At 35.6% G+C, this 27,982-nt stretch overlaps 2 protein-coding genes and 1 long non-coding RNA gene across 3 annotated transcripts; 1 reads left to right on the top strand and 2 right to left on the bottom strand.

Annotated features, from left to right (window-relative positions):
- Positions 1-15: 15 nt before the first annotated feature.
- LOC142531281 (6-phosphofructo-2-kinase/fructose-2,6-bisphosphatase) lies at positions 16-27,954 on the top strand. Its single transcript, XM_075637381.1, has 24 exons — positions 16-245; positions 329-392; positions 484-779; positions 1,258-1,476; positions 8,456-8,665; positions 8,769-8,864; positions 9,089-9,187; positions 9,298-9,327; positions 12,107-12,160; positions 19,704-19,757; positions 19,828-19,905; positions 20,803-20,894; positions 20,966-21,023; positions 21,114-21,188; positions 22,024-22,071; positions 22,290-22,387; positions 23,057-23,132; positions 23,587-23,649; positions 23,740-23,831; positions 24,590-24,658; positions 24,750-24,813; positions 24,885-24,950; positions 25,559-25,799; positions 27,869-27,954. Exons 1-23 carry the CDS (start codon positions 60-62, stop codon positions 25,631-25,633), a joined length of 2,262 nt encoding a protein of 753 aa, XP_075493496.1. The 5' UTR covers positions 16-59; the 3' UTR covers positions 25,634-25,799; positions 27,869-27,954.
- LOC142531292 (uncharacterized) lies at positions 12,192-15,488 on the bottom strand. Its single transcript, XM_075637391.1, has 3 exons — positions 14,700-15,488; positions 14,487-14,605; positions 12,192-14,374 (listed from the first exon to the last, which is right to left on the bottom strand). Exons 1-3 carry the CDS (start codon positions 15,388-15,390, stop codon positions 14,222-14,224), a joined length of 963 nt encoding a protein of 320 aa, XP_075493506.1. The 5' UTR covers positions 15,391-15,488; the 3' UTR covers positions 12,192-14,221.
- Positions 16,337-19,673, bottom strand: LOC142531301 (uncharacterized). Its single transcript, XR_012816253.1, has 2 exons — positions 17,443-19,673; positions 16,337-16,581 (listed from the first exon to the last, which is right to left on the bottom strand). It is a non-coding gene; the product is annotated as an uncharacterized LOC142531301 (long non-coding RNA).
- Positions 27,955-27,982: the final 28 nt, after the last annotated feature.

Here is a 27,982-nt window from a genome sequence, read left to right as displayed (position 1 = left end):
CAATGCATCAAAGTAATAGCATAAACGGATTCAGTTCTTATCGCTATTTTCTTGCGAATATGGGGACTGGTGTATCGAAGAACTCAGATGACAGCAGCGCCCATGGCAGCGAAGAGAGAGAAGACCAAGGTGGCGGCCAACTATTCGTCTCCCTCAAAATGGAGAATTACAAGCTCAAAGGCGAACTCATTCCCCATGTCTACGGCTCTGTGCCACTCGTCGGCTCCTGGGATCCCTCCAAAGCTGTATGTTTCTCATTGCCATTTTTATGTAATTTGATTGTTTTCAGTTGCTCCCTTTTGGGTTGGCTGATTTTCCCGCCTCACAGCTCTCCATGGAACGCGAGTCGACGTCTATGTGGGAATTAAGTTTTGTTGTGCCCTCGAACCATGGTAAATTCCTAGTCTGGGAACTCGTTTCTTCGTTCTTCTTGTGTTTTCGAAGTTTTATTTTTCAGATTTTAACTTTTTTTCCCATTGACAGAGACATTGGATTTTAAGTTTTTGTTGAAGCCCAAGTATAGCAACAGTCCCTATATTGTGGAGGAGGGTCCAAACAGGCAATTGACAGGGGGTATTTTACATGGGGATAGGAGGTCGGCTGTGCTTAAATTGACCGGTGATGAGATTCTCGAGTACAAAGTATTTATTAAAGCGGATAGGGTATCACCATTTGATCTTGCAGCAAGTTGGAGAGCATATCAGGAGAATTTTCAACCCTCAACTGTTCGTGGAATCCCAGATGTCAGTATAAATTCAGCTGCTGAAACCAGCGCTGAGGTAATAAAGAGAATAATTCTACTTGTTCAATGATATTTCCTTCTTCTGTTTCTATTAAGCAAATGCTTTTTAGCAGATGCTTTGCTGAAAGCTGTATGCATACTATCTCTAATTATCTTCCAGTTACTGTTTTATTCCTAAATTTTATCTTCAACTTTCTACCAGCGAGTCAAGTTGTATTGTTGGCAAGCTTGTTTTATAGACATGGTGACTGAGAACAGCAGGTTGTTTGTGAGAATTTTATTTTCTTTGGGCTGGTGATAAATTTGACAGCAGCTTGTACAAAATCGTAAGAAATATTTTAGTGAAGAACTTTTATCTGATTTGTATTGCTATCAATGATTTTTCCTGTTGTTCTGCTATTACTTATTAGATTTACCTTGTAGGTGGCCTTTATAAGCTCCTAGGGGTGAAATTTCTTAGGTTGAATAGCTTATAGTTCAGCCATAATCATTTTGTTTATTATACTCCAATGCAGAATGGATCTTCAGCCAGTTTGGAGCTCGATCTTGAGCACTATGTTGTCCCAGCTCCAATAACATCTGCAAATTCTGGTCTGGTTTATGCAGCTAACATGACAGAAAATCCTAGATCGCTTAGTCGTGTGGGGATATTTTCTAAAAGTGATGGTTCTAGTGGTACATTACATCACCAAAGAGATACTGGCACTTCTGCTGATAGGACTGCAACTTCAATGGTTTTGTTATTCTCTTTAACTATATTATATGCTTCGTTTAAATTTTTGTGTAGCGTTTGTCTTTATAGAGCTTTGAGGAAAAACTTATACTGTTAGATGAGATTATGCACAACTAAAGAGGTCACAGGATTTATATAATGATTTACATACAAATTAGATCTCCACTTTCCAGCTCATCTCTTATAAACTTCCTGTCAGCTCCAAATTGTTTCATTCTGTCGTGCTGAAATGTTTATGAGCAAATAGCAATGCTAGTTACTGACTGATCCCAGTGCTGAGTACTGTAATTTTTACTCTTCACGTGAGCTGACTACTACGTCTTGCTTCTTACTTCTCCATTTTATGAGATTGCATCCCGAAATGGTACAAATGCCCAAAGTAGATTTTATGTTTGATGGGTGAATTTGCTTATCTGCATCAATTTGAGGACCATAACTTCTGTTTTTGCTGAGTAAATGCCTTTACCATGATTTATAGATGCACATTGGCATTTCAATTTTCCAGTTTCTCTCAAAGATCTTTCGCGTATTTCAATTGTGATACAAGGATGCTCAGTGGAATGGGCTCCTTCAGTTTCCATATAGTATGTAACGCCCAGAAAATTTAAAAGTCCACGCGAACCACATGCACGCAAATTATTAAATTCTCTTGTATTTTAATTAAATGTTTTAATTACATTAATTAATTATGTTGTGCATATTTACATGTTTAAAATATATTGTTGTACATAGTTGCATTAAAATATATTTTTAAAGGTTATTCGAGTTGCGATCGAGGAACGGAGACCGATGGCTGAAAATAGAAAAATGCTTTTATTAAATAATTATTTTTAATTATTTAAATTGATGGGATGCTTTTTCTTATTTTTAAAAATATGGGGTTTTGAGGTGATTTTATACGCCGGGACGTAATTTTTATCGGTGTTGGATTTTCAACAAAAATACGAATTTATGGGCAACCCGGCTAATAAACTCACAAAATTATTTAAACAAAACTATTTTAAAATTCTAATTAACCACTAATGGGCCTAAATTGCCTACTTAATGGGCCTAAGCCTAATTAGTGATTAATTAACTATAAAATATGTTAAACCCTCCCCATTATCACCATAATCCCCACGCCTACAATCTGAATTCTCACCAAAAATCTCTCATACTCTACACGACACACACCTCAAGGTTGATAGAAAAATTCAAAAGCTTTAAGGGAGTTCAAGCCAAGGTCGTTCGTCGCCGTTCTTCGCAATCGTCAACGGATAATCGTGCGTTTAAAACGCAAAGGCACGCCATATTCTCCTTTTACTCACCTTTCACACCATATTATGTGTTTGATACATGATTGCATGAAAAACATGATACAACTTTTATATTTTCGTTTTTATGGTTATACATGCACAAAACAAGAGTTTTTCTTTTTTAAAACTCTTCATAATGATGCACAAAGGGGCTGCCATGGTAGGGGTACTTGAAGGGATGTTTTTCCACATGTTTAAGGGTCCCTAGGTGTATGTTTAAAGGCTGAAAAAAATAGAGAAAGAATAAAAACGAAAATAGACTTCTTAAGGGAAAGGACTCTTCGACTAGAAGTGTTTGAGGGTCACGGCCGCTAGATGCGGTTAGGGAGGGTCCACTAGACTTAATTGGGCTGCATAGGAACGTCATGTTCTTTTTATTGCTTTAAAAGTACTAGAATTTTTTTTTTTTTAAACCTCACTTAGCATCGGCCGAACCATAAAATATTTTTGACATCATTTTAAAAATAACCATCCAACTGCTATTTAAAAATCCAAAGGAAAATATTTTAAAGCATAAAATCGTCAAACATTTTACCAACCTAAAAACATTATTTGAAGAGTATAGCCCATACTATAACCTCTCAAAAATCACTCATAAATAAATTTTCGTAAAAATATCTTTAAAATCACGTAAAATCATAAATCATAACTAATGCGGAAAACTAGCGTAGGTCCTCGGGTTATGTGCACCTCCAGTCCAGTCAGATCAACCATCAAGACCTCCATTAACATATTCATAATCAATATCACCTGCATCAATCACACCTGGTGAGTCTAAAGACTCAACACGTCATATTCTTGATAACGAGTAATACGTAATACAGTTAACATATAACGGTGAAAAATACTTGTACTTAAAATATCATTTTCATGAAGATGCATAAACTTAAACATTTTCGTAAACATTTTCATGATGCATAAAAACATTTTCATAAAAACATAAATATACTCATATTCATATTCGTATTCATATTCATATGCATATCCATATTCGTATCCATATTCATATTCGTATTCATGTTATGTTCGTGTTTGTTGAATTCAGATCGTGATTGTGACTCGTATTCTTAATCGTATTAAGCGATGGATCCATCTAGAGAAAACCACAGTACTGGGCGGCGGGGACACCAGCAGCACTCTCACCGGTCAACTGGGCCTTGACCTACGTATTAACATATTCGTATTCGTATCACGTATTCGTATCCGTATCCAAGGAAACACGATCGTCGGGCTCCCACTGGGACCATAACCCTCACGATATTTCCAACATGTAGTAGTCACAATCCCTTCACGTCCTTCAACATGTTATCATCACTTAATAAAAACATGCATATAATATCATTTTATTTTGAAACCAAGCATGCAACATATCTTTTACATGTCCAGTTTAATCTTTAATAATTCATGAACATTTCAAAATCATATTTACACATATAAAATTCATAAACATACATAACCATTGAAAATAATCATATTATCACATAAAACAGCATTCGGGACACTGCCATGACGTTTACTAATTTCTAGGTGTAAAAAGACCGTTTTACTCCTGAACGTATAATTTCTAGTTTTTGATATTTTCTTGAATTCATTGACTCTAACATGTCCCAAATAATTATTTAAGCCTAAATTAATTTTCTCATATTTTTATTTGGCATAAATCGATGACTTTTAATTTAATCTTTAAATGTGACGTATTATACGTTTTAATCCCGAATTAAACCAAACCTTAATATAAAATTCCCAAATTAAAAACTTAGACTTCTAATAATTATTAAACTTAAATATAATTTTTCATAATTTTATTAAGCTTAAATCTAGGTGTTTTCCTATTCGTTTTTAAACTTAGACGTACTTCCTAGTTTTGACTCGTATGGACTCGAAACTTAACCAAACTTTACCAAACTTGAACCAAAGCTTAATAACACCTAACTAACCCATATCCGACCAAATTCCAGCCCATTAAGTCCCTTGAATATGCCTAGAAAGCTACTGAATTTTTCTGCACAAGAGTCCTAGTCCTAATATGATTCGAACCTAGGCTAGCTTCGCATCTAGCCCTTAACCACCATGTCCAGCCTCTACCCATCCCTCCTATGCAGCCCAATTAAGTCTAGTGGACCCTCCCTAACCGCATCTAGCGGCCGTGACCCTCAAACACTTCTAGTCGAAGAGTCCTTTCTCTTAAGGAGTCTATTTTCGTTTTTATTCTTTCTCTATTTTTTTCAACCTTTAAACATACACCTAGGGACCCTTAAACATGTGGAAAAACATCCCTTCAAGTACCCCTACCATGGCAGCCCCTTTGTGCATCATTATGAAGAGTTTTTAAAAAAAAAAAATTTCTAGTACTTTTAAAGCAATAAAAAGAACATGACGTTTCATAGTACTTCAATCGTCCTAGTTCTTGGATCTCCAATTCTCTAGCTAGATATTTTTTCAGAGCTTTGTTTTCCTTTTCATCATTTCTTGTAATGCCCAATCCAACCAGAATCCTCGTACATAATATTTTTTTGCAAAATAATCCAATCTAAGCTGAACAATAATACCACTGTATTTTTTTGGTTACTAGATAATCTATTAGTTCACTGATGATTACATGAGAATTCATGACAATCTATACCATTGGGACAGTACGACAACAAATGACGATTCCTGCACCATGAATCACAATTACACATTTATTTTACCTTGCTATTGACAAATCACATATGGATGGAATCGAACTCGTCTTAGTTCTGGAGCAGACATTAACCTGTCATTATGGCTTCAGAACATTCTGATCACATGCATATTTACTTCATATCGGGAACTATACCACGTATAATTTCAAATATTTTCAAGTTATAATGGATATTCATAGAACACACAATATTTATTAGTACAGTCTCTGTCGATATCAGTAACTTCTTGTTGGCATACAAAAGCATTATTTTCTGAAAGCCATGATCAAAATATTTGGGTGAAAATAATTTTATAACATGGTAGCCAGAGTGATTATAAATGTTTACCCTTTACACTCATTGAATTTGATCCAAAAATACTTTTCTTCCTCTCTATCAGTCACAACAACCTACTGTTTTCTTCTTGCAGACTATTTATAAACCAATTATAACACTTCACTATGACATGATCAACCCAAGATTCCTATTTATAGGATTGGGATCTAGTATCAATTAGGAATACAGTTATACTCTGATTCGGAATAAAGTTCTTGCTTCAGTTGAGAATTAAAATCCTACTTTTTGCGGAATAAAATTCCATATTTCAGGAATTTGAATTCAATCAAGAATTAAGGTCTCCTTGTTCTATGGGATTCTTGTTTAATTCGACTTGTTTCCTTGCAGAAATCAGGTTTTATAAATCCTACTCATGTGCATGTCACATTAGTTAATTCTCAATGATGTTCTCACAATTTCTTACCTCTTTATTTGTGTACTCTTTCACTTCAGAAAGTCTCGAGCTTAGAGATCCCTTTAAATTATAATCTCATTGCGAAATAGATACGTCGGATTGTTCACTGAGTTTGCTGAGCTCTGTCTTCTTACTAAGAAAATTTCTGGATATTTTTCCTGACTGCTCAATATTAGGCTATTCAGCCTGGGCCGCACTTATAATTTTTTTGGTACAGTATCACGAAAATTTTGAACCTTCATATTTCTTTTTGTATTTTTGGAGAGTCTACCAAACCATATCCTAGCATTTTTTTTTACATCAAACAGCTCTAAATGCCAACTGAATATTTCAGTTGGAGATGGTAAATTTTAACTTATTCTTTTTTCTTATTGGAGCATGCCACTTTGCTACAAGTTTGGATTTTTACCACTTCAATAAGCCATCTTAGGTGTAATTTACTGCATCCTACAACTTTCTTTCTTGATGGTAGGTCAACTACCTCCCCATGTATAGTTCTTTTTACATGCCTGCAGTTCTGCCCTTTGAGCACCTTTTAATTGTGCTCATTTGATTGAAAAAGTTTCTATGTTTTAGTGAAGATTTGTTGACACAAAGTTTACAAGAGGACATAGAGGATGTCCTGTACACTCCCTGTTCCCTTTCCTAATAGTGATGGGAAGGTGATAATTGCTCGTTTTTTTAGGAGAATCATTGTCTGAAACTTCACTTACATATATTCCTGGAGTTGGTTGGAATTTATGAGCTGATCTGGATTTGTATATCTCCAAGTAAACCTAGTCGAACTTAAGCATACCGTGGAGCAAGTTATGGACAATCTATTTGGTTGTGTTTTTGTTGGTTTTTGCTAACTCAAAGGTTTCATGGATTCCTTATCTTTTGTAGATGATATTGTCATTTGTCTCCCCTTGGAGATAAGATTTAGAGACATATGATTTTTAATCCTCAAAGTGACATTGGCAGAAATGAAAATTGTCATGTTGAATATCCAATAAAGATGCGCTTAATAGCTCTAGGATGTTATATTCCTTGGTCTTGTTATGAAGATGAACAAATGCAATGCATCCAAGTATTTTAAGAGAGTATATTTTTGGTTCTAATGCTAGGATAGACTTTAGAGAGGATTTCAGTTGCTATTTTATACACCAAAACCCTTGTAGTTGGGTAGTGATCATAAATGCAATTGTGACAATAGTTTCCATCTGAGGCAGTTTGGAACATTTTTATGAAGGAGAATGACTCTACTTGTCTTTAATAAATGACCATTGTTTCTTTCTATGACTCCATTTTATTGTGGGGTAGTAATGGTTGAGAATACCTGAGCAATGCCTTCCTTTAGAGACTAAGGAGATAAAACTTGATTGAAGTAGACCTTTTCATTTTAAACCTAAATTGATTTTAAATCATTCTATAAAAATTTGGAAGTATCGTCTTACATTAGAGTTTGACTTGATAACAAATATCGGAGGGAAAATGGTGTGATCGTCAATAAACAAAACAAACCATCATGAGCCAGACACGTTATACATTGGAGAGGGTCCCCAAAAATATGAGTGATTCAAATCATATGGAATAAAACAAATTTTATTCTGATTGGACAAAGTATGCTCTTATGTTTTACAAATCCACAAACTTCACGATGAAAGTGTTAATTTTGTGACCTTTTCAACAAAGATGGAAATATAGTTTTGAAAACATAAAATGATGGATGCCTAAATTTAAAATGATGAAATCAAACAATATTTTTATTGGATTATACAAATGGCTTACATGATTTATTTTGAGACGCTATAGGTGTTTTCCCCTTTTTTCCAGATAATGTACCGTCGCTCTCCTTAGAGGTCCAATATCCTTTGTTATTCTCTTCCTACTTTTAGGATAAGGAATGAAAGTATGGAACTTGATAAAGAGAAGTCCTATAATCGGTGGCTCCAGCGATGGTGATCCACAACTCCTTGATACAATTGTTTGAACATTCGATTCTTGAAAATAAAAAGCTTATCCGAAAGTGCTGGAGAACATACAACACTGTATTTTTCCAACGCCCCCAAAGTTCCTGTTAGTTTACCGAACTCCGCTTTATTGAGCTTCATCAGACTAGACATCCCCACTTCCTTTTGCAGTTGGCATCGTCCATGAATTATGCAGTAGTTGTTGTAAATTATACCTTTTTTTTTCAATGGAGAATATCATTTACTCCCACAATATTGCATCCCTTTTCTCACACAGCATTGTTTTTATTTGGACTGTAACCTGATATTTTTCTATTAGGGAATGGAAGTCATTGTCCCAGACCTGGCAAAATTGTCTACAGGATCTGGTCTGCTCGAGTCAAAGTCAGGTGGAATTTTTTCAACTTTACAAAAGCAAGAAGGTCACAGGGGCCTCTTTGTGGACAGGGGGGTAGGATCTCCTAGACTTGTAAAATCAGCAAGTGCGACAACTTTCATGGTTGATCTCAAACATGATTCAGAATCCAAGGTTTGCTGCAACCTTCTATATACAGACTTGAAAACATGTATCTTTGATTTGTTGCCTGCAGAAATTGCTCACTCTTAACTCATTACTCATTGTTTGTTGTTAGAACTCTATGCCAGCAGCTGCAGGAGCAGTTGCAGCGGCAGCTGTTGCTGATCAGATGCTTGGACCAAAGGAGGATAGACACCTGGCCATTGTCCTTGTACATTACTTAAATATTTTGTTGATACTCAGTCAAGTTTCATTTTCTCTTTTCAGTGCCTTTCAATCTTGGCGTGATTGTGCTAAACATTTATTCTCCTATTTAAGTTGTTCAAATCATAGGAACCTGGAAGATTCTTTATGTGCTTGTTTTGAAGTTGTCAGTTTGATGCCCTGAATTTTACTGGTTAGAAATGAAACGTCGTATGAATTTGCCTGCTACAGGTTGGATTGCCAGCTCGGGGCAAAACATTTACTGCAGCTAAACTTACTCGGTATCTTCGTTGGTTAGGTCATGACACCAAACACTTCAATGTTGGGAAGGTAATTTTTTCTGTTTTTGTTTTTTTCATTTTATTGGTTTTTGGTACTCTTCTTCTCATGGAATCATCTAATGAGGAAATCTGCTTGAATGATGTGTTTTTTTGATTCAGTATCGGCGACTAAAGCATGGAACTAATCAGGTACTATCAATTGGTGAAACCTCTTCTCTCTTATTTCACAGAAAAGATTGGGGTTTAAGGTTTCCTTTTGAAAATCCTCTAAGGAAGCTGCCAAATCCATTTGATGATAAGAAGAAATATTGTTCATACTGTCTCCGATTTATTTTTATGGTTATAAGTGAAGAATAAAGTTTATTTCCCCATTTGGGCATGCATTGTGGGGACCCGGGCTCTAACTCAGTTGTCTTTGGGATTAATTGGATCTTTGCTAGAAAATGTGGGTCAAAATTTTGCTTTTAACATTAACAACAATTGTATATACATCATACACAAGTGATATCTCTATTTTATTTTCAACAAAGCAGGTACATGTCTTGTTTCATTACATACTTAAACAAACTAGTATTTGAAACACATTACATATCAAATGTAAAAACTACTAGTTCATCTTCTACGCCCGTAATCACCACGCTATCTCGATCTCTCATCTTTATCTCGATCCTGATCCTGTCCCACCTGTTGTCATGCACGCATACAGACACAACAACAGCCGGAAACTCCGGTAAGAACAAATCCTAGTATAAAACATGTATACATGCACATCATGCCATTAAATACAAAATCATAATACATGAATCAGTAATCATGACACATTAGTGAAGACAGATAAAACATCTTTGACTCTTATTCTTTGACTCGACTCATATCTAAGTCTAGGGATCCCGGTGTGAATAAGACGTAACAAGTCTCCCACTTACTCTCCCAATCGGGGTGGCAGTACGTCTTATTTCTAGACTTCGGCCCTGTCTGTATCGAATGTCTACAATCGGAGTCGATCTTCTCCTATGCCTCGATACCACCGAATATCTAGAAACTTGGCATATCTGCCAATGACTCTCCTATCTCAATGCTTGTATATAAATCAATATAAAACACAACATAACAAGTTATAAAAATCTAGTATGTGATTTGTGGGAAACTCAAACCGGTTCTGTTTCGAGTTATATCTCCCCAATCCAACATTGAATTATACCTTTCGTTGTTCAGTCTTTGTCGATGTCGAGATCTCGATGTCGAAGCTAGTCAAGATAAATCTGAAATGACATATTCAAGATGCATTCTATCAATCTCTAGCTTACATCAATACACATACGGGTCAATATTCAATCTCGGTACATTTCAACGGCATAACGGCGTAATCTCTCAATACCGATCAATTCAAACATCAATAATCAATAACCATAGCTCATAATTCTCATCCTAACAAAATCTACTATGCTGAAATCTGTATATACCCAAGTCAAGACATGCTGGAACATGAAAAAGATCGCATATCATATCCGTTCTTCAATCCGGTTACGAATATCATTTCACAATAATCATAAGAACACACAATAGTAATCAAAATCTGATTTCTCCAACATGTCAACCTCAAAACCTGCTGAAAGACAATAATACTTACATCCTTTCGAAGCTAATGATACGAGGAGCACAAATATAGACTCGGATCGAAAATCGGATGGTTGGATTCTTGCTTGGATAGAATTCTTGTATATGCAACTTTAAAGACCTTAAGCTCTCGGTTCTTCCTCCTGAAATTCTGAATGAAGGAATGCATTACAACTCATATATATATTTTGCATGGTGAAGGCAAATGGCTTAATCTTTGTTCAACACGTCGCACCGCGGGTGCGCTCGCTCTGCACCGCGGGTGCGCTGAGCCTACTGTATCACATCCAAAATTTCAGAAGAACGACCGCGGGTGCGCTGGCTTTTGGACCGCGGGTGCGTTGCCCTCTCTGTCCCAACACCGCGTGTGCGGTGTCTCTACTGTACCCCCAAAACTCGAATTGCAACGTCGCCTCTCCATGTCTGTTCTTCCATTCCCTTATTCATAATATGAGATAACTCAAAAGTATCAAACTAAGATCTCGGGTATTACATGCATTTCCATTGTTATATCTCTACAAAGTTCATGGTAATCGAGACAATATGCAAGACTATAGATTTGTTTAGTTGGGTAAAACTACAATATCCTCAAAGAATCTTTGTTTTCCATCACTAAATCGTGGTATGTCTTTAACCTTTGTTCAAAAAACTTGATTCTAAAGCAAAAATGAATTTTCATCATCATATAAAGAAGAATCGCCTTTTACTGTGAACTCTATTATGACCTGCCCTTTGTAATACTTATCGTTATGAAAATCCAATGTTTATAGGATCCATGCTTAAGTTTTTTGACTGTTCGACATATATCTGCTACAATATTTCTTCGGGATTTGGCTTGGTTCTGATTAACAGAATAAGTAATTAAGGATTGATTAAGGACAAGTAAAACATACATGCACGTACATTCAAACAGGAACTAGCACTTGATTGTTGTTGTAGAAATTTGAAACTATTAGATGCTTACAATAATTTCATGAATTAAGCTTTCCATGTACAAATTTTGTGATGGGACTATCAGGCTACATGCTTGGTTCAATTAATCTAAGTATCCTTGTATGGAATTGTTGTGAACCAATAGGTTTTACATGGAATTGTCAGTTACTAGCTATCCAAACACTGGATGAGTTCAATGCTTTACCAAAAACTTACACTCTTAGGCTTGAGAATATACTGCAAACACGATGTGAGCCGAAGCTTTTGATAGGCATCCAATTACAATATGTGTACTCTCAAGTGCTCAGACATAGAACTAGTATATGGGTATGGTAATAAATTTTAACGAAGATGAAACCAAACTTTATTTGATCATTTACGTCTATTTACCTTTAATCTCACAACACTATCTACGCAGTCGGCAGATTTTTTTAGAGGTGACAATCCAGAAGGCTTGGAAGCTCGGAATGAGGTAAACTGTATAGGATTATTCCATTGAAATTTTTTAATTACGGTTTAGTGCCTGAGTTAGTATCGGATATGATTTAACACTTAAGCTAAGTGACATATTTTGGAATTTTCTTCTCCTGCTCAATATTGTTTGCTAATAGACGTTAATACTGGCGATTCTGTTATTGAAAAATAACACACTTTCTTTGGCCTTGTTGCTTTGGTTCTAATGTTTGGGGCATCCTTAATTAAGATTTTATTTCCAAATGGTTTCAATTTTTGTGTCGGTTTTTTCAATTCACCTATGTGGAATAATAACTGAAAAAGAGTAATTTTAACCATTTTCTCCTTTTTTCCTCCCCTCCTCTTTTGCACAGCATTATATGATAGATAAACGTAGGGAATGAAACTCTAGATGTTTTGATTCCACACTCCCCGTGTTAACTTCGAAGTGTCACATTCTATCTGTTAATATTCAATGAGACACCATACTTGATATCTTTTGCACTTGAGCACATGTTTTAATGGTCCCAGCCTTCAGTTTTTATGTCTGTTCCCAAGGCTGTGGGAACTCTTTGGCCTAAGACCTTTATATTAGGGCCCATATTAGGCCCGCTAATTATTGAGGCACATAACAATACCACCCTCTTGAAAATCATCCTTGTCGGCCGAGATATGAAAAACTTGGTCTTCCATGAATTCCGCATCATTCAAACCAACATAAATGACGACTATGACAATACCGAGGTTGCAATACTCATTCCCAAAATATTGGAAACCAAGAGGATACTCTTCAGCCATGCTGTGGTTATCATATAAACTAGCAGCCCCCTTTTCTTGTTGCTATGAGGATCACACCCACAATGATTAAAGGGGATGTACCCTTTTCATCTTTCCCAGCTGGATGTATTTGTTGAATCCCGGCTTTTAAATTTGAAGCTAATTCTTGGTCAACATAATTCAAGATATCACCACCAGCTTGATCTCAAGTTTCACAATAGGAGGTAACAATAGCAACAAATGCCACAACTCCATCACTACTAGTCAAATCAATTATCCATACCCCAACCGTGTTGGTTTCATCAATCGGCAACCTCCATTCCTTCATTGCTAATTTAGGAATGCAATTTAAACTAGCAACATTGACTTCAAACACCAACATAAGAGTTCCACCAAGCATAGCAATTAATTTCAGGATATTCAGAATCACAATCTCATGAATTACTGGAGAAACATAATTAATGATATGAAGTCAGTAAGGTGTAAAGCCAAAGGTTACCCACTCTTCTTTTACAATCACCATTCACCAGCAGTCCCAATAAGAGATAAAACTCCATTGAGCTAGATTGAAAGATGTTGTCCCCCTCCATCATTTTTGTATTTCTGATACTTGAACACCTTACTCCTTTTTTCATCTATTCTACTCTCAAATGTCTGAACCCATCCCTATCTCCAAGTGGCTACAGTTGCAAAGCTCCAACCATAGAATTACCTCCTCACTGCCAGGAAATATTTCCTTAGCCTTCATAGCCATAGTTGTCAAGGGCGCAAGGCGCACCGAGGCGCACAAGGGCTCTGGAGCCTGAGGCGCAAGGCGCAAGGCGAGGCGCGCGCCTTACCGAAGCAAGGCGCACGTTTTAATTATTTTAAAAAATATATTTATCTTAGAATAATATATTAAAATATGAAATAATTAAGTCATAATGTCACACAAAACAATAAATAATTAATAAGCTCATAATAATAAGCAACACGATTAAAATTCTTCAATCATCCAAATCAAGTTCATCTTCTTCCATCGAATCATCAGAGTCCCTAGAACTTTCGGACTTGTATTCTTCTTGATCTTCACCACTTTCTTGATCAACATCAATTTCTTCTTCCTCTTCATCCAAAAGATGTGAAATTGGCCTTTTTCTGGTTGTTTTGGATGTAGATGCCCTTACCTCGTTTGAAGAAGATGAAGCACGAGATCTAAAACCATAAATCGGCTCCCCAACCCCAGCCGCTCGGCCTACATCACCCCATGTCAAATCATCATCCCCAAAGACTAGATTATTTTCTTCATTGTCCAATCCTCCCATCAACCATTCATTGCTATCATCGATATCATCCAATGAAATAGGATCATTTTGTCGCGCAAATCATATCGACGTTTCAATGCCCTGTTATATTTAATGAAGACTAGATCATTCAAACGCTTCTGCGCCAACCTGTTTCTTCTTTTCGAATGAAGCTGCAAAAATTTTAAAATACATTCATCCTTCATGAATTGTTCAAAATAATAACTACAATTAATATGTCAAGACTCAAGAGTATCTATTCAATGTTAAAATTTAAATACTTACATGTTGAAACATACTCCAGTTCCGCTCACAACCAGAAGCACTGCACGTAAGGCTGAGAATTCTCACAGCAAAATCTTGCAATTGTGGGGTCGTAGAACCATAAGCCAACCACCATTCAGCTGTCAAATGAGATAAACAAAATTTCAAAGTTAAAATTCTTCAAGTTTTCAACAATATGTTATGATCTTGAAATAAAAAACAAGAAATAATTACCTGGTGATAATTTATTTCTATGTCTAATAGCCATAGAACCGCCAAAAAGCCCATCAGCATTTTTATATTTTGAGAGTTGATATGTGATTTTATCTTGAACGTCAACATCTTCACACATCTTTTCAACACACTCGTACAACCCCTTCATAACTTCAGCATCTTTTTCTATCTCAGGATTCGTATAAAAGAATTCCGGGTTCAAAAAGTAACCAGCTGCATGCAAAGGCTTATGAAGCTGATCCGTCCACCTTTTATCAATGATTTCAAAAATCTTTTGGTACTTCTCTTCATTGTTGTTGAAAGCCAAAGCAATAGCCTCCTCCTTAGCTCGATCCATAGCCTCGTATATATACTCCATGGCAGGTTTTTTTTCACCATCAACTAATCGAAGCACTTTAATAATTGGGCCACCAACTTTAATGGCATAAACAACATGATTCCAAAACGAAGGCATCAATATAATCTCTGTTGCACGTTTACCTTCTACCTCCTTCGCAAATCGACTCGTGTTCCACTTTTCTGAAGTGAACATCTTTCTTAAATTCACCTTCTGTTTTTGAAACCTTTTTAATGTCAAAAAAGCAGTGGCAAAACGAGTTTTCTCAGCCCTAACCATTTCTCTTTGACCTGTGAATTCTCTCATCATGTTCAAGACTTGTGGCCTATTATATATATAGCCATTCACCATCATCCCCTCTCATAAACCTTCTTCAGTACAGGAATTCTGAACAAATCTTCAAGCATTAAATCCAAACAATGGGCAGCACATGGAGTCCAGAATATGTGTGGAAATCTTATCGTCAAAGACTTCCCTGCATATTAAAGATTAATGTTATTCCTTATAAGTAAAAAATTTAATACTTATTACAAAGTAATATCTTGAATTCACATTTCATACCTGCTGAAATATTTGCAGAGTCATTATCTGTAACCAGTTGAACAACATTCTTTGGACCAATTTGCTCCACATACTTTTCAAGTAAGTCAAACAACTTGAGACCGGTATGAGAAAAGCCGGATGCATCCACAGATTCCAAAAATATTGTCCCTCTTGGACCATTCACCAAAAAATTAATCAAAGTTCTATTTTTTCCATCAGTCCATCCGTCAGCCATTAATGAACATCCATATTTTTTATAGTCTGCCTCGTACTCTTTCAAAAGGATTTTCGTACTTTGTATTTCTTTATTTAAATAAGTTACCCTAACTTCATGGTAACTTGGGGGCTTCCAATCATGAGTACAATAAGATGCAGCTCTACAAAATTCCTTAAAACTATCATACTTTACAGCATTGAACGGAATACCTGCATCGTACATCCATTTGACAAAATACTGTACCACAGAGTCTCTCACTTTTTTCTGACTCTCATCATATTTCTTTGAATCTTTTGCTCCCTTCTGCTTTCCTTGACTAACAACCTGATCCATATTGTTGACAAAAAAAATAATCAAGAGGACCAACAGTCTTTGTCTTTTGACTTGAGAAAACAGGGGGGATGGCGGCGGAACTCGCTGTTGAACTAAATATTGGTTGTTTCCCTTTTCGAGGGATTGGAACCACATCATCATCTTCCAAAATTTTCAATTGCTCATCAAATTCATCAAAACTAGGATTCATGTCCATTTGCCGCTTGATTTCTTTTTTTTTTTTTGATATGTAAACTTGAATTTCAGTTCTAACATGCTCGGGGCATTTTGGACATGCTTTGGCATTTCGATGACCTCCAGCAAGATGTTGCTTGGGACGAAAAATTCCTCCCTTGAGAATTTTGTCACAAAAAACACATTGCACGGAATTAGTGTCTTTTGGATTGATTAATTTCCCATAATTCCAGCCAGGATCTTTACGATTCTCCAAATTTTCAGAGGCAGACATTAACCTGGAGAAAATATTGCAACATATTAATCAATAATTCGGTATATATACAATAACATAATTTATAAAAAAACCCGAGGTAGACATGACCACAATCTCAGTTTATGGCAATGAAAGTAGTTAAAAGATATTTCTCAATTATTCGTGGGTCATTCATCCACATCAAAGTTCTAATATTCATCTTCTCAAATATCAGATATCTTACAATCAAATATTTCACAATTAAATATTTACGAGTTTCGTGATCAAAATATTTAAGGTTTCCGTTTCACGATCAATTAATTAATATTTATTTACTTTTTTATTTAAGGTAAAAATTTATTTTTGAAAAAAGCTAACATGGAGCATGGTGGGATGCGGTTGGCAGCCACCACCGCGCTGCATGCAGCAATATATTTTTTAAAAAAATAAAAAAAGTGGAAAATTCGAGAGACAATTTGTAAAATAACATCATTGCCAATTATTTTCTTAAGATGAGCTATGATACTTTCGAACATACACATAGTTATTGGATTTATCATGCCACAAAAAAGATATTAAACTCTTAAAGGTAGTGGGATCCCTGGTTTGTCTAAAGATTAAAAAATATTAAAAGATATTAAAGGCAGTCCAATTGATATTATTGATTACGTGTTCCTTTAGCTGTGGTTTCATGGATTCAAGACATGTGTAGATTTAAATTTCATTTTAATTTAATAAGACGGTCCAATCAAATATGCTTTGATTTCTGCATGCCTTTCTCCCAGTTCTCTTTCTTTGCACATGTGCTACATTCTTTAATATGAACTCTAAAAGAGGTACCGGCACTTCTGCTTTTAAAAAGTAAAAATAGAAATAAGATATCGACAATATCAAGAACCGATACCTGAGCTTCTTCAATAAATGGTTCTTGGCCTTTCTCTTGTCTTATTCACGCTGTCGTCACTCGTCACGTTGTTGGCTATATTCTGTGGTAGTCTTCACAGCTTTGTCGCTTATATAATTTCTTACCTGGGCTGCTAGGGTTTGGGATTGGGCTGGGCCTTTTACCTTTAAGTTAATATTAAAAAAAAAAAAACAGAGAAGTTGCATTTTCAAAATGCAACTTCTCTGTTACAGAATTTAAAAAAAAAAAAGCAATCTCAGGCGCGCCTAAGGCGCTGCCCGAGAGCCCTTCCAAGGCGAGCCCAGGCGCGCGCCTGGGCTCGCCTTTGTAAATTGTTGAGCCTGGGATTGTCCCAGGCGCAACACCCGTGCCTGGTGGCGCCTTTGACAACTATGTTCATAGCTATAATCAGCCATGTATTTCGTTTTTCTTCCAAATCCCATCCCCATCCTTGATAATATTGCCCATACCCTACCTTCTCGTAAAAATCCTTGAATCATCACAAACATATGCAACAGCCCCTCCACCGGATTCATCATGAGACCTTGCAGTTTGAAATCGCCTACCCTTGGTTTCTCTTCCTCTAGATGTTCCTCCCAAGCCTCCCTACACCTTAGTCCGGGAAATCCCTCATCTTCCACGATGTGGAGTTGGCTATCGGTTATTTGCTTTCCATTGTGAAATAAATGGTTAGTGCTTATGGATTGGGCCCTTAGAATTGTAATTATCCTATGTGCTCTTTCCTTTTCAATCACGAGGATAAAAAATAATAACTCATATATTTTTCTAATAGAGAGATGGGCCTTGTGTTTTTCTTCAGTCAGATACCATTCCAGTGCTGTCCAGTGTTCAAATCTCACAATTTCCAGCCCTGCATTCCTTCGCCCTTGCGCAGCAGGATTTCCCCATGCACGCTTCACTTCATCTGGTGGTTTCCTTTCCTTTGAGTGGAACCCTCAAGTCTTCGGAAATATCTCACGGACAAACAATTAGACGATGCCTTGCAAACAGATCCCCATACAATAGTAGCTTCCACAAGCGCATGGATCAGTCTGGGCTTGATCGAAGTATTCGGAAAATAAAGCTGCTGTAACAATTTGCTTATATTCGAGTGGCTGTATCGTGCTACAAGAATGAAATCAATGGAATCTGTAGATGTGTACTCAATTCCACCTATAGAAATGATGTTCATCTCTTCAAAATGATCTCCTCACTTTCTATGCCAAAGACGTAAGATGGCTTTTCTGGAACAAAGCTGCAAAGTCCATAATCATCTGATTCATCATCTCGTTGCAATTGCTCTTGGATCAGCAAGCTTTCCTTCTGGACAGGTTGCACATTTTATTTCTCTTCCCTCTCATTCTCATCAGCATTTTTGTCAGATTCACCTCGAATTTGGTTAGTGTTCTCCTCCTCCTCCCTCTTAACTGCATGCATTCCCAATATGTCCATGGATGGCTCCACCAAATCCACGAGACCTGTATATTTTTTCATCGCCTTGTTCGTTGTTATTACAATCTCATGTAATTTCAACACCATCTTTTCATATCTTCTGCCATCTTCAATGTCTTATCTTCCAATCCATCGATTCTCATGTCCAGCTCCGTGGTTGTCATCTCTTCTTCCCCTCCGATCAACATCCGGTAGGTCGGACCAATTGTTAGGAACACAATTTACGAACTGATTTTATATCGCAACTAGAATGATAATATTTTCCAGAGTTCAACTCTGTTACAAAACCCTAGCAGAAGTGCTAGTATCCTAGTCAAAGCTAGTCCAGAATACAAAATAATAACTGAATGAATGCTCCAGCCCTCCTCTACTTTATGTTTTATTCTCCTTTCCTTACGTCTAGATTCTTCCAAGGCTGTGAGAACTCTTGGGCCTAAGTCCTTTATATTAGGGCCCATTAAGTACGAGGCACGTAACAAAAGAGCACAAAAGCTTGCTTCTGTACTTTTACCAAAAAGACTGCATTGAATGATGAAATATTCTTATACAAATGTGTATCCATGGGCTATATATACATATTAACAATAATAATGTATTATTGTTCTTGTGTTGTAAATTTTGTTAAATCTCCACATGTTCATTCTTTTGAACAGTCGTCATGTGTGTGTGTGTGTATTTTATTCCAATTGTATTTTTGTAAATAACAAAGTGCAAATTTTGAACCCGTTTGTGTTTTTTTCTTCATTATAATCATAAACTGAACGAATTTTTTTCTTTGCTCAAAGTTTTAATTCATGACCTGCTACTAGGTAGCAGCACTTGCAATGGATGATATGATATCTTGGATGCAAGAAGGTGGCCAGGTCAGTCATTTCAGTTTGTTGTGGTGCACTTGATATTTCTCCTTTGTAATGCTTTTCCGGTTGTGTTTAGGTAGGAATATTTGATGCCACTAACAGTACCAGGAAACGAAGGAATATGCTAATGAAAATGGCTGAAGGCAAATGCAAGGTACACTAAGTTTTGGCTTTCTTTGTAAAGTTTTGGCTGTCTTTGTTAATGCATTTGTTATTAGTTACTTTAATTTCCACTCTTTTTCAACAAAATCTTTTGTATGTGTACTGATGTGGTTTACGTACACGACAAAAGATTGTTGTACTGAATCCATCCATGGAACTTCTTCTTTTCACACTTACGTTTTAACGTTTTATTTTTGGGTGTTCTGAGGCTATGAATGGGGGGCCAAGTCTGAGGTTCTTACCCGGGAAGGAAGCTAGAGAATGCAGTTTTCTATTTAACGTATAAAGGGGTCGGGGTTTGGCTCCAGGCATAGAGTCAATTGACCTAAGTAGGAAAGTGTGACTTACCTGAAAAATCAACATATTTCAAACAGATGATTGTTTTTTTCATAGTATGGAGCTAAGTTTTCAACTCATGGATCTTGAGTTGTCAATTCAATGATTCTCTTCTTCTACTGGTTCATCCAAAATAACCTTTATTTGGTTGCCTTCCCTTCTAAAAGGCTGCTTGTAGGCCTATCAGCCTGGTGTTGTGTAATTGAGAAACATAGCTGGTAAAGGAATGATTTACTTTTTTTTTCACGTTCAATATCAGTTCTCAAACTCAAATCTTAAAAGAGTTCTCAATACTTGAAGCACAACAGAAGTGTCTGAAAATTCAAATTGTTAAGAACTTAGTTCGATAATATTCTAGAAAATTGTTAAGAACTTAGTTCGATAATATTCTAGAACTCAAAAGTTATTCTCCACCCAAACACTGAACTGCAAATTAAATACCAAATTAAACACCCAGTACTACATCAGCACTCTCTGTCTTTCCAGAGTCTGCATTAAGTAAATTACTCTATCCCTGGGTGTCTGAAACGTGCCAAATGTTCTTTACTTGCAGATTATATTTCTGGAGACATTATGTAATGATCGACAAATAATTGAGAGAAATATACGTCTCAAAGTTCAACAGAGCCCAGACTATGCGGAAGAGTATGAATATAAAAAGTTTTCTTGTTGTGATGTGCACCATACTATATGTTGTGATTTATGATACATTTCAGGACAGATTATGAAGCAGGATATCATGACTTCAAAGTCAGACTTGAAAATTATGAAAAGGTAGATCCTTCAAACATGATTTTTACCCTCTCTTTATTATTAAAGTTTTCTGTGATGAATGCTAGGATCCATAGTTTTCCTTTTCTGCAGGTTTACGAGCCAGTAGAGGAAGGCTCCTATATTAAAATGATTGATATGGTCAGTGGCCACGGTGGACAAATTCAGGTAATTATCCAGTCTCTCTTTTGCTAGAATTTGATTAGCCATCTTCCTCACAGGTAATGTGACCATGGTAACTTCTATGGGATCTAGTTACCATAAACAGAAATGAATGAACCATTTCTACTTCAACAAAATGATCTAGAATTCCTTTTCAGTGTATATAAATTTTAAAAAGCATATTGATAGGATCTTGTCTCGAATTGGAATGATGTCATGTACTTCGTTTGTGTTCATAGTATTCATTTCTACTGTAGATCCTTTGTTCAAGAAAAGTTTTCTTTTCTGATTTCTTTCCTAAATCTTAGGAAGATTCTGGACCATAAATTGTAATTTTTGACTCATGTAAGAAAAAGAGAATCATTTTCATTCGTTTTGTAATTCATCTGATTGTAAAACTCTGCACTTGCTATGCTTTTTATGCTCAGTTATCTTCATGGTGAATGCTTTGCTTATAAGATCAGGCTTGTGTTTGACCATCCTTATAATTTTAAAATGTCTTCTAGTTGTTTTACATGTGAAATTTCCGGAGATCAATTTTCTAATTTGTGGTGAATTTATTCGAATTTCGAAATGCATCTTGTTGAAGTGGACTTCTATTTATGATTCAAGTCCGGGCACTTACTTTCATTCTCTACATTTTTTTATCATGGGGACAAAAGATAACTGTTTCGTCTTTCAATATGGTGTTTTATCTTTATTTTTCAGCTATTGTTTTGTAAGTAATTTAAGATTGCGTATTATTTAATTTCTTTCTGGGCCTCTCTTTTTTTAACGAAGAACTTTTCTTTTTCTCAAAGTTATAATTGTAGAGTTGATGTCGGTTTGATTTATTTAACAGGTGAACAACATTAGTGGATATCTTCCTGGGCGGATAGTATTCTTCTTGGTATGTTGTAGTTTGTCTTCTCTTGGAACATGTCTCTTTTGCCTTTGTATCATAATGTCGTGGATAGCAAACTGTTGTCTCCAACTCTTCTGCTCTATTTCATTCTTTTGTTTATTATGTTAAATTTAGAAGAGGGATGATGATGGATGTGAGGATTGAGGGAAAACATTGTACATCATATGGTAATGACTTCAAATGTTCTTCCTGTGATGTTGCAGGTGAATACACATCTCACACCACGCCCAATTTTTCTTACTAGGCATGGGGAGAGCCGTGACAATGTTAGATGCCGAATTGGTGGTGATAGTGTGATAAGGTTCTCTCTCTTACGACATATGAAATATTTTTCTTATTATACTTCTTCGTCTGACTCCAATTCAAGATGGTTGTAGTACGAGACATTGTTAACTTCGCATACCTTCCATATTCTTGTAGAATTTTTCCTTTCTTGGTAAGCAATCACTTTCTGATAGATTTTGAAGACTCGATCTACAACTCAAATATTAGTTTAAATAACCAAATACCCTTAGTTTCATGTAAAAATAATTGACTGAGTGCAAGGTGAAAGCGATCATTTCAACGCGTTCATGGGCTCAAAACAAAAACTGCGCCACACATATTCAATAGGAGACTATATCTTATATACGAACAGCTTCTTCATAGTATTAAATCTGCCATGCTGAAAGTGCAACGCTTTAATGATGGTGTCGATGATTGAGATTGTAGTTGTAAAAAGAGAGTGCTGTAAAGGTTAAATTCTATTGGAAAGTTGTTGGAGTTCGACACGTCTATTCAATGATGCTACATCATATTTCAAATTTTAAAGTTTTTGCAGCTCCATTTTTCATGGAGCTCAAAAGTTGTCCATTCAAGACTAGATTTTCTTGTGTTTTACTTGAGTTTATCAAGGTGAAGTGCTTCAATTACGCTTCTTTGTTGTGATTCATGTTATTGCCCTTTTGTGATGTTAATTGCCTTTTATCAGTGATTCTGGGGAGCTTTATTCGAAGAAACTTGCCAATTTTGTTGAAAAACGTCTGAAAAATGAAAGGGCAGCTTCTGTAAGTTTCTCCGATCTCTGAGATTTAGTTGAATTTGTTTTAAATTTGTAAATTTTATATAGGTTTCAGTCAGACAAACATATAAAACTGTACATCCACATTACAAATACGTAAACAAAATTCTTTATGAATTTACTCGAGTTTATACGTTCGCAATCGCATCCTATAGGTTAGATATTATAATGGGAATACATATGGTTTGACTTTCTCAATTAAATCATATAATAAAGTTTATTATATCATAATTTTGATAGCATTAAATTTGATTCTATGTACATTTTTTTATTTTAGACAAGATTAAGAACTACCGCTTTCTCTCAACAAAAATTAATTATGCACAGCTTATATTCACCACATTTACAGGAAAAATAAGTATTCTTCTGTCTACATCTGCTGTTCATTAGCTCTTAAAATATAGTTAATTGTTTTGACTTCTATTTCTCACATGTTTTAGATATGGACTAGCACATTGCAAAGAACAATTTTAACCGCAAGCCCTATAGTTGGATTCCCTAAGGTTTGTGTAATAGTGCGCCCATAGCTGTTGATATTCTATGCTTTCTTTAAACCGAAATCTGAGTCATTCCTTCATTATCTTATTTTGTAGATACAATGGCGTGCACTTGATGAAATTAATGCTGGTGTTTGTGATGGGATGACATATGAAGAAATAAAGAAAAATATGCCCGAGGAATATGAGTATACTTCAGTTTTAAAGCATTAATTTTTCATGTCTTTTTTCCTCGTTTATTTATTTTGTGCGTCAATTTTTTTCAGACCTGAATATTGCATGAGGTTTATGGATGATATCTTGCTTTGTTTTTTCATGATATTTATCTCAGGGGGGATTGTCAAGTGTCAAACTACATCAACATGTCACATATACATAATTGATCATTTATTCACTCTCTCCCCTTTTTAGAGCATTTTCCTTTCTTTTGTTTGACTTTTCAAGCTAGTAAAGCCCACTGCATCACCCCTGAGACTTGATAAAAAGACATGAATCTGAAAGAAATTTTGCAAGATGAGTCCTGGTGAATTCAGGGTTCAGCTGATAAATTGGAACCTAGACTCCTTACAAATGGGAAACTGAATTTATCAACTTAATTAACTAGGAAACAGAGTATTTGATTTCCATATACCTTTTTCGTGTGTGTACCCTCATGTAATGGAAATTAAACAAGCTGGAATGAATTGAACCCAAAATGTGTACTATTGTTGTAACTGGTGGAATAAAAGTGATTGATCACTAAACAAGTATTATGGATTGTACAATTCTGTGTTTGTTTATGATTTTTTTTTGTTTTTATTGAAGAAATGAGTTTGTTTTAGCATCCACTCATTTTTCATCTTATGAATACATTACTGGAAATACATTTTGTGCACTTTTTATTTTTGATTCTTTTCATCATCTCAAGCTCAGCTGTCCTGGGATTAACCTGTTTCGTATATTATAGGTCACGGAAAAAGGATAAGTTGAGGTACAGATATCCTCGCGGGGAATCATATCTCGATGTTATACAACGGTTTGTATTCTGCAATTCCAATGAAATATGTGTTTTCTCAAGGTTCAAACTTTATAGTGCTCACTTGTATCTGCCTTTTCGCATCTTTCAGGTTAGAGCCTGTGATCATTGAACTGGAACGACAAAGAGCTCCTGTTGTGGTGGTTGCTCACCAGGTATACATTTGAACTGAATTTACCTTTCTCCACAAAATGCTAAGCTAATTTTTTTTGTAATTTTCTTATAGGCGGTGTTGAGGGCTCTGTATGCTTACTTTGCAGACCGGCCATTGAAAGAGATTCCCCACATAGAGGTATATGATCCTCAATTATCTTCATTTTAATGAGGTAGAAACCGAGTAGTTTATTTTCTATTGATTTTACTTGAATCAAGTAATCCACATGATTCTATTATGCAGTATTTGCTGGAATCCTATATCATTATGAGTTAATTATTTCAAGTGAATGCATTTTGATAATTTCTTGAAATGAGTGGAATCAACAAATAGAAGTTTGACTTTAGGACCTGTAATACATAGCTACAACTTCCTGTCTTTTTTAGACGACCAGCAGGCATAATACATTTGTACCTCATCTTGGGTTGGTAAGATGAGGATCCTGTATTATCTCTTTGTAAAATCAGTATAATTATAATGAAATAAATCGAGTTAAGGGATCCATGATCAAGAAACTCACGAAGAGTTATGTTAGTATGTAATTACATAGCTTGCCACGGAGAACAAAATATTTGCACCACTCAGCCCCTGCTGCATGACTTTCATTTTCGTGTGTTATTTCAGCTTTTTAACATACTGAAACTTTAAAAAACTCTTTGTGCGACAATAGCAAGGGAATAAAGCTACTAAACTACTGCTCTTTATATTTAAATAGTGAAAACAGTTTTGGTCTTTAATTTTGGCAGATGCCGCTTCATACAATTATAGAGATACAGATGGGAGTCACTGGAGTCCAGGAGAAAAGGTACAAGATCATGTGACAATCCAGTGCGACCGGGAACACGGATTGAAGGATTATGACTGGCACTAATGTAGTTCAGGTGAATTGTTACCATAACCAATTATAGTAGAGAATAAAACAAGTTTTACGCAGCAAAATAATTTGTAATGATCCCACTTCAAAGTAATAAAATTGCGTGGGAAACGTGTTGGGTCTCGGTTTTCTACACGCCCAAACGCAGCGGAAGTTTTAAAATTTTTATTTTTTTTGACAATCAAAATATGTTTTTCTTTGGGCGCCCGTATGATTTTAGAATAAACATTCATAGGATGTTTAGTAATATACTTTTAGTGAATTAATTTACTTGGCTCCAACTATTCCGGGTTTAGCGGAGATAGTTCTTGATGAATTCCTACGAACTTTTCTTCAAGGACTCCTTTCTTCTAATCAGGTCCACGACTAGATGGTTTGATCCTCTTCTAATTTGCACTAGAAAAATTAGAAGAAGTTTTGCGTTGGAGATCAAATATTTATCAGAAAACTTAAATCTCTTTTCTTGAAGAAAATGCCGAAAATATTTGGAGGAATTGAGTTTGTGATTCTCGTGAATCACACTAGGAATGTGGAGGCTTTTTTTTTTTTTTTTTTTTTTTTCAAAATTATGAGTGTTAATTAATTAACCCTAAACCTAATACACATATATATAAGCTTAGGGCCCATTAATTAAATCAACACTTAATGGGCTTAATAAATTAATTACTCTAGTCCAACTAGTTTAATTAATTAATTAATCTTTTAAAGTCCAATTAAGAACTCTAATAATTTGTATGTTGGTCTTGTACTCCTACAAGACCATAGTACATACACCCACTACATTTAATTTAAATCCATTATAAATTCAACATTTGAATTTAATATTTAAATTATAAATTCAACTCCTTGAATTTATCACCTCCAAAATTTAATATTTAATAAACCCAACTTTTGAGTTTAATAAATTAAATTATCAAATTTTATAAATTCAACTTCTTGAATTTATTCTCTCCAAATTTCATAAATTCAACTTCTTGAATTTAATAAATCATAAATTCAACTCTTTCAATTTATTTTCTCAAAATTTAATTATCATAAATTCAACTCCTTGAATTTACTATAATTTTATATAAATTCAACTACTTGAATTTATTATCTCATAATATGAATTCAACTCCTTGAATTTATTCTCTCAAAGAGAACAAACGATCCAGTGCTTGTGTGACCCTCAATGGTTCAGGGATACAGCTAGCCGTGGGTTCACAACTCTTTGTGATTCAGAATAATATTTATTCTTATCCGGGCTTACCCTAGTTAACCCCATTCTTTTCATCAACACCTTGATTAAGAATGTCAGAACTCATTTCTGATCGCACCCATCGGATCATGGTAAGAGCGTCTAGTAGCATCGCCCCATGATCCCCTAGGTATCACTGATAGTGCCTGCAAGAACCAGTCGATTATGATTAACGTACAGTACGATCCCTTCATCTCATATATGCAAATTAATTCGATAGCTATGTGATAACTATAATAGTGGCATCGCGTGTACTATTGGAGAACTCCTTCTCCAACGTACATCTCATACTCTGGCCAGAGATTCCATGCACTATTATTACATCATATCACATAGGATATCCACACCCGTAGGTGAGCGGTGAATCCCCGACTACAATGCACTGGCTCCTATATGTGTCGCAACTGTACCAACCTCGCCACCTGATGACTCTCCTGGAGCCGGTAAACGAGTCAAAGCACAGCCCTAGCATATAGAGCCTCAGTGTTGTCCCGGGTCGTAGGGACTAATGGTGTACAATCATAACCACGGACTTATCCTCTCGATGAATGATAACCACTTGGAAAGTCCGAGGGAGGGTTGTTCGGTATAATCATCATATGACTACCCATCTGCATGTTTGGACATCTTCATGCCCTTACAAGGAAACGCAGTACACAACATCACAGATGCTAGTCTCGAGCTCAAGCGACCTTTATCCATGTTTTAAGCGGCTGAATCGACTAGGAACGAATTGAGAATATGCAATGTTTACAAATGAGTTTCAACATCGAATTACGATTCATTTGTATCAAAGCATAATCAAGAACTTTATCTATGCTGTTTGCATGGGTATACAGATAAAGTATAACGAGACCATTAAAAGTTAAATTATATTAAATTCACTTGAGTCAATAAATTCTCTAGCCAACCGTTGGCTTGCAGGACATCTACTCTAACAAAACGATCAAAATTTGTATAGATCGAGTTTGCATGTTCAATACTCATTCATATAATATAATACTAATAAAATAGTTTATTTTATTTATAGACTAGGTAGGGACACCTCAATTCTTGAGA

Source organism: Primulina tabacum, chromosome 2 (assembly GCF_025594145.1).
Source record: "Primulina tabacum isolate GXHZ01 chromosome 2, ASM2559414v2, whole genome shotgun sequence".
In the NCBI taxonomy this organism is placed as follows: Eukaryota; Viridiplantae; Streptophyta; class Magnoliopsida; order Lamiales; family Gesneriaceae; genus Primulina; species Primulina tabacum.
Note: the sequence above shows the minus strand (reverse complement) of the source record. Positions and strands in the feature narration are given on the sequence as shown.

Bases quoted from the DNA above. Each gene is read 5' to 3' on its own strand.
- LOC142531281 (XM_075637381.1), top strand. From the start codon at position 60: ATGGGGACTGGTGTATCGAAGAACTCAGATGACAGCAGCGCCCATGGC. The intron at 22,388-23,056 runs GTTCTCTCTCTT...GCCTTTTATCAG, and splicing joins GGTGGTGATAGTGTGATAAG to TGATTCTGGGGAGCTTTATT. The intron at 24,951-25,558 runs GTATATGATCCT...TAATTTTGGCAG, and splicing joins AAGAGATTCCCCACATAGAG to ATGCCGCTTCATACAATTAT.
- LOC142531292 (XM_075637391.1), bottom strand. From the start codon at position 15,390: ATGATGGTGAATGGCTATATATATAATAGGCCACAAGTCTTGAACATG. The intron at 14,606-14,699 runs GTAATTATTTCT...CTCATTTGACAG, and splicing joins TAGAAATAAATTATCACCAG to CTGAATGGTGGTTGGCTTAT. The intron at 14,375-14,486 runs GTAAGTATTTAA...AAATTTTTGCAG, and splicing joins ACTGGAGTATGTTTCAACAT to CTTCATTCGAAAAGAAGAAA.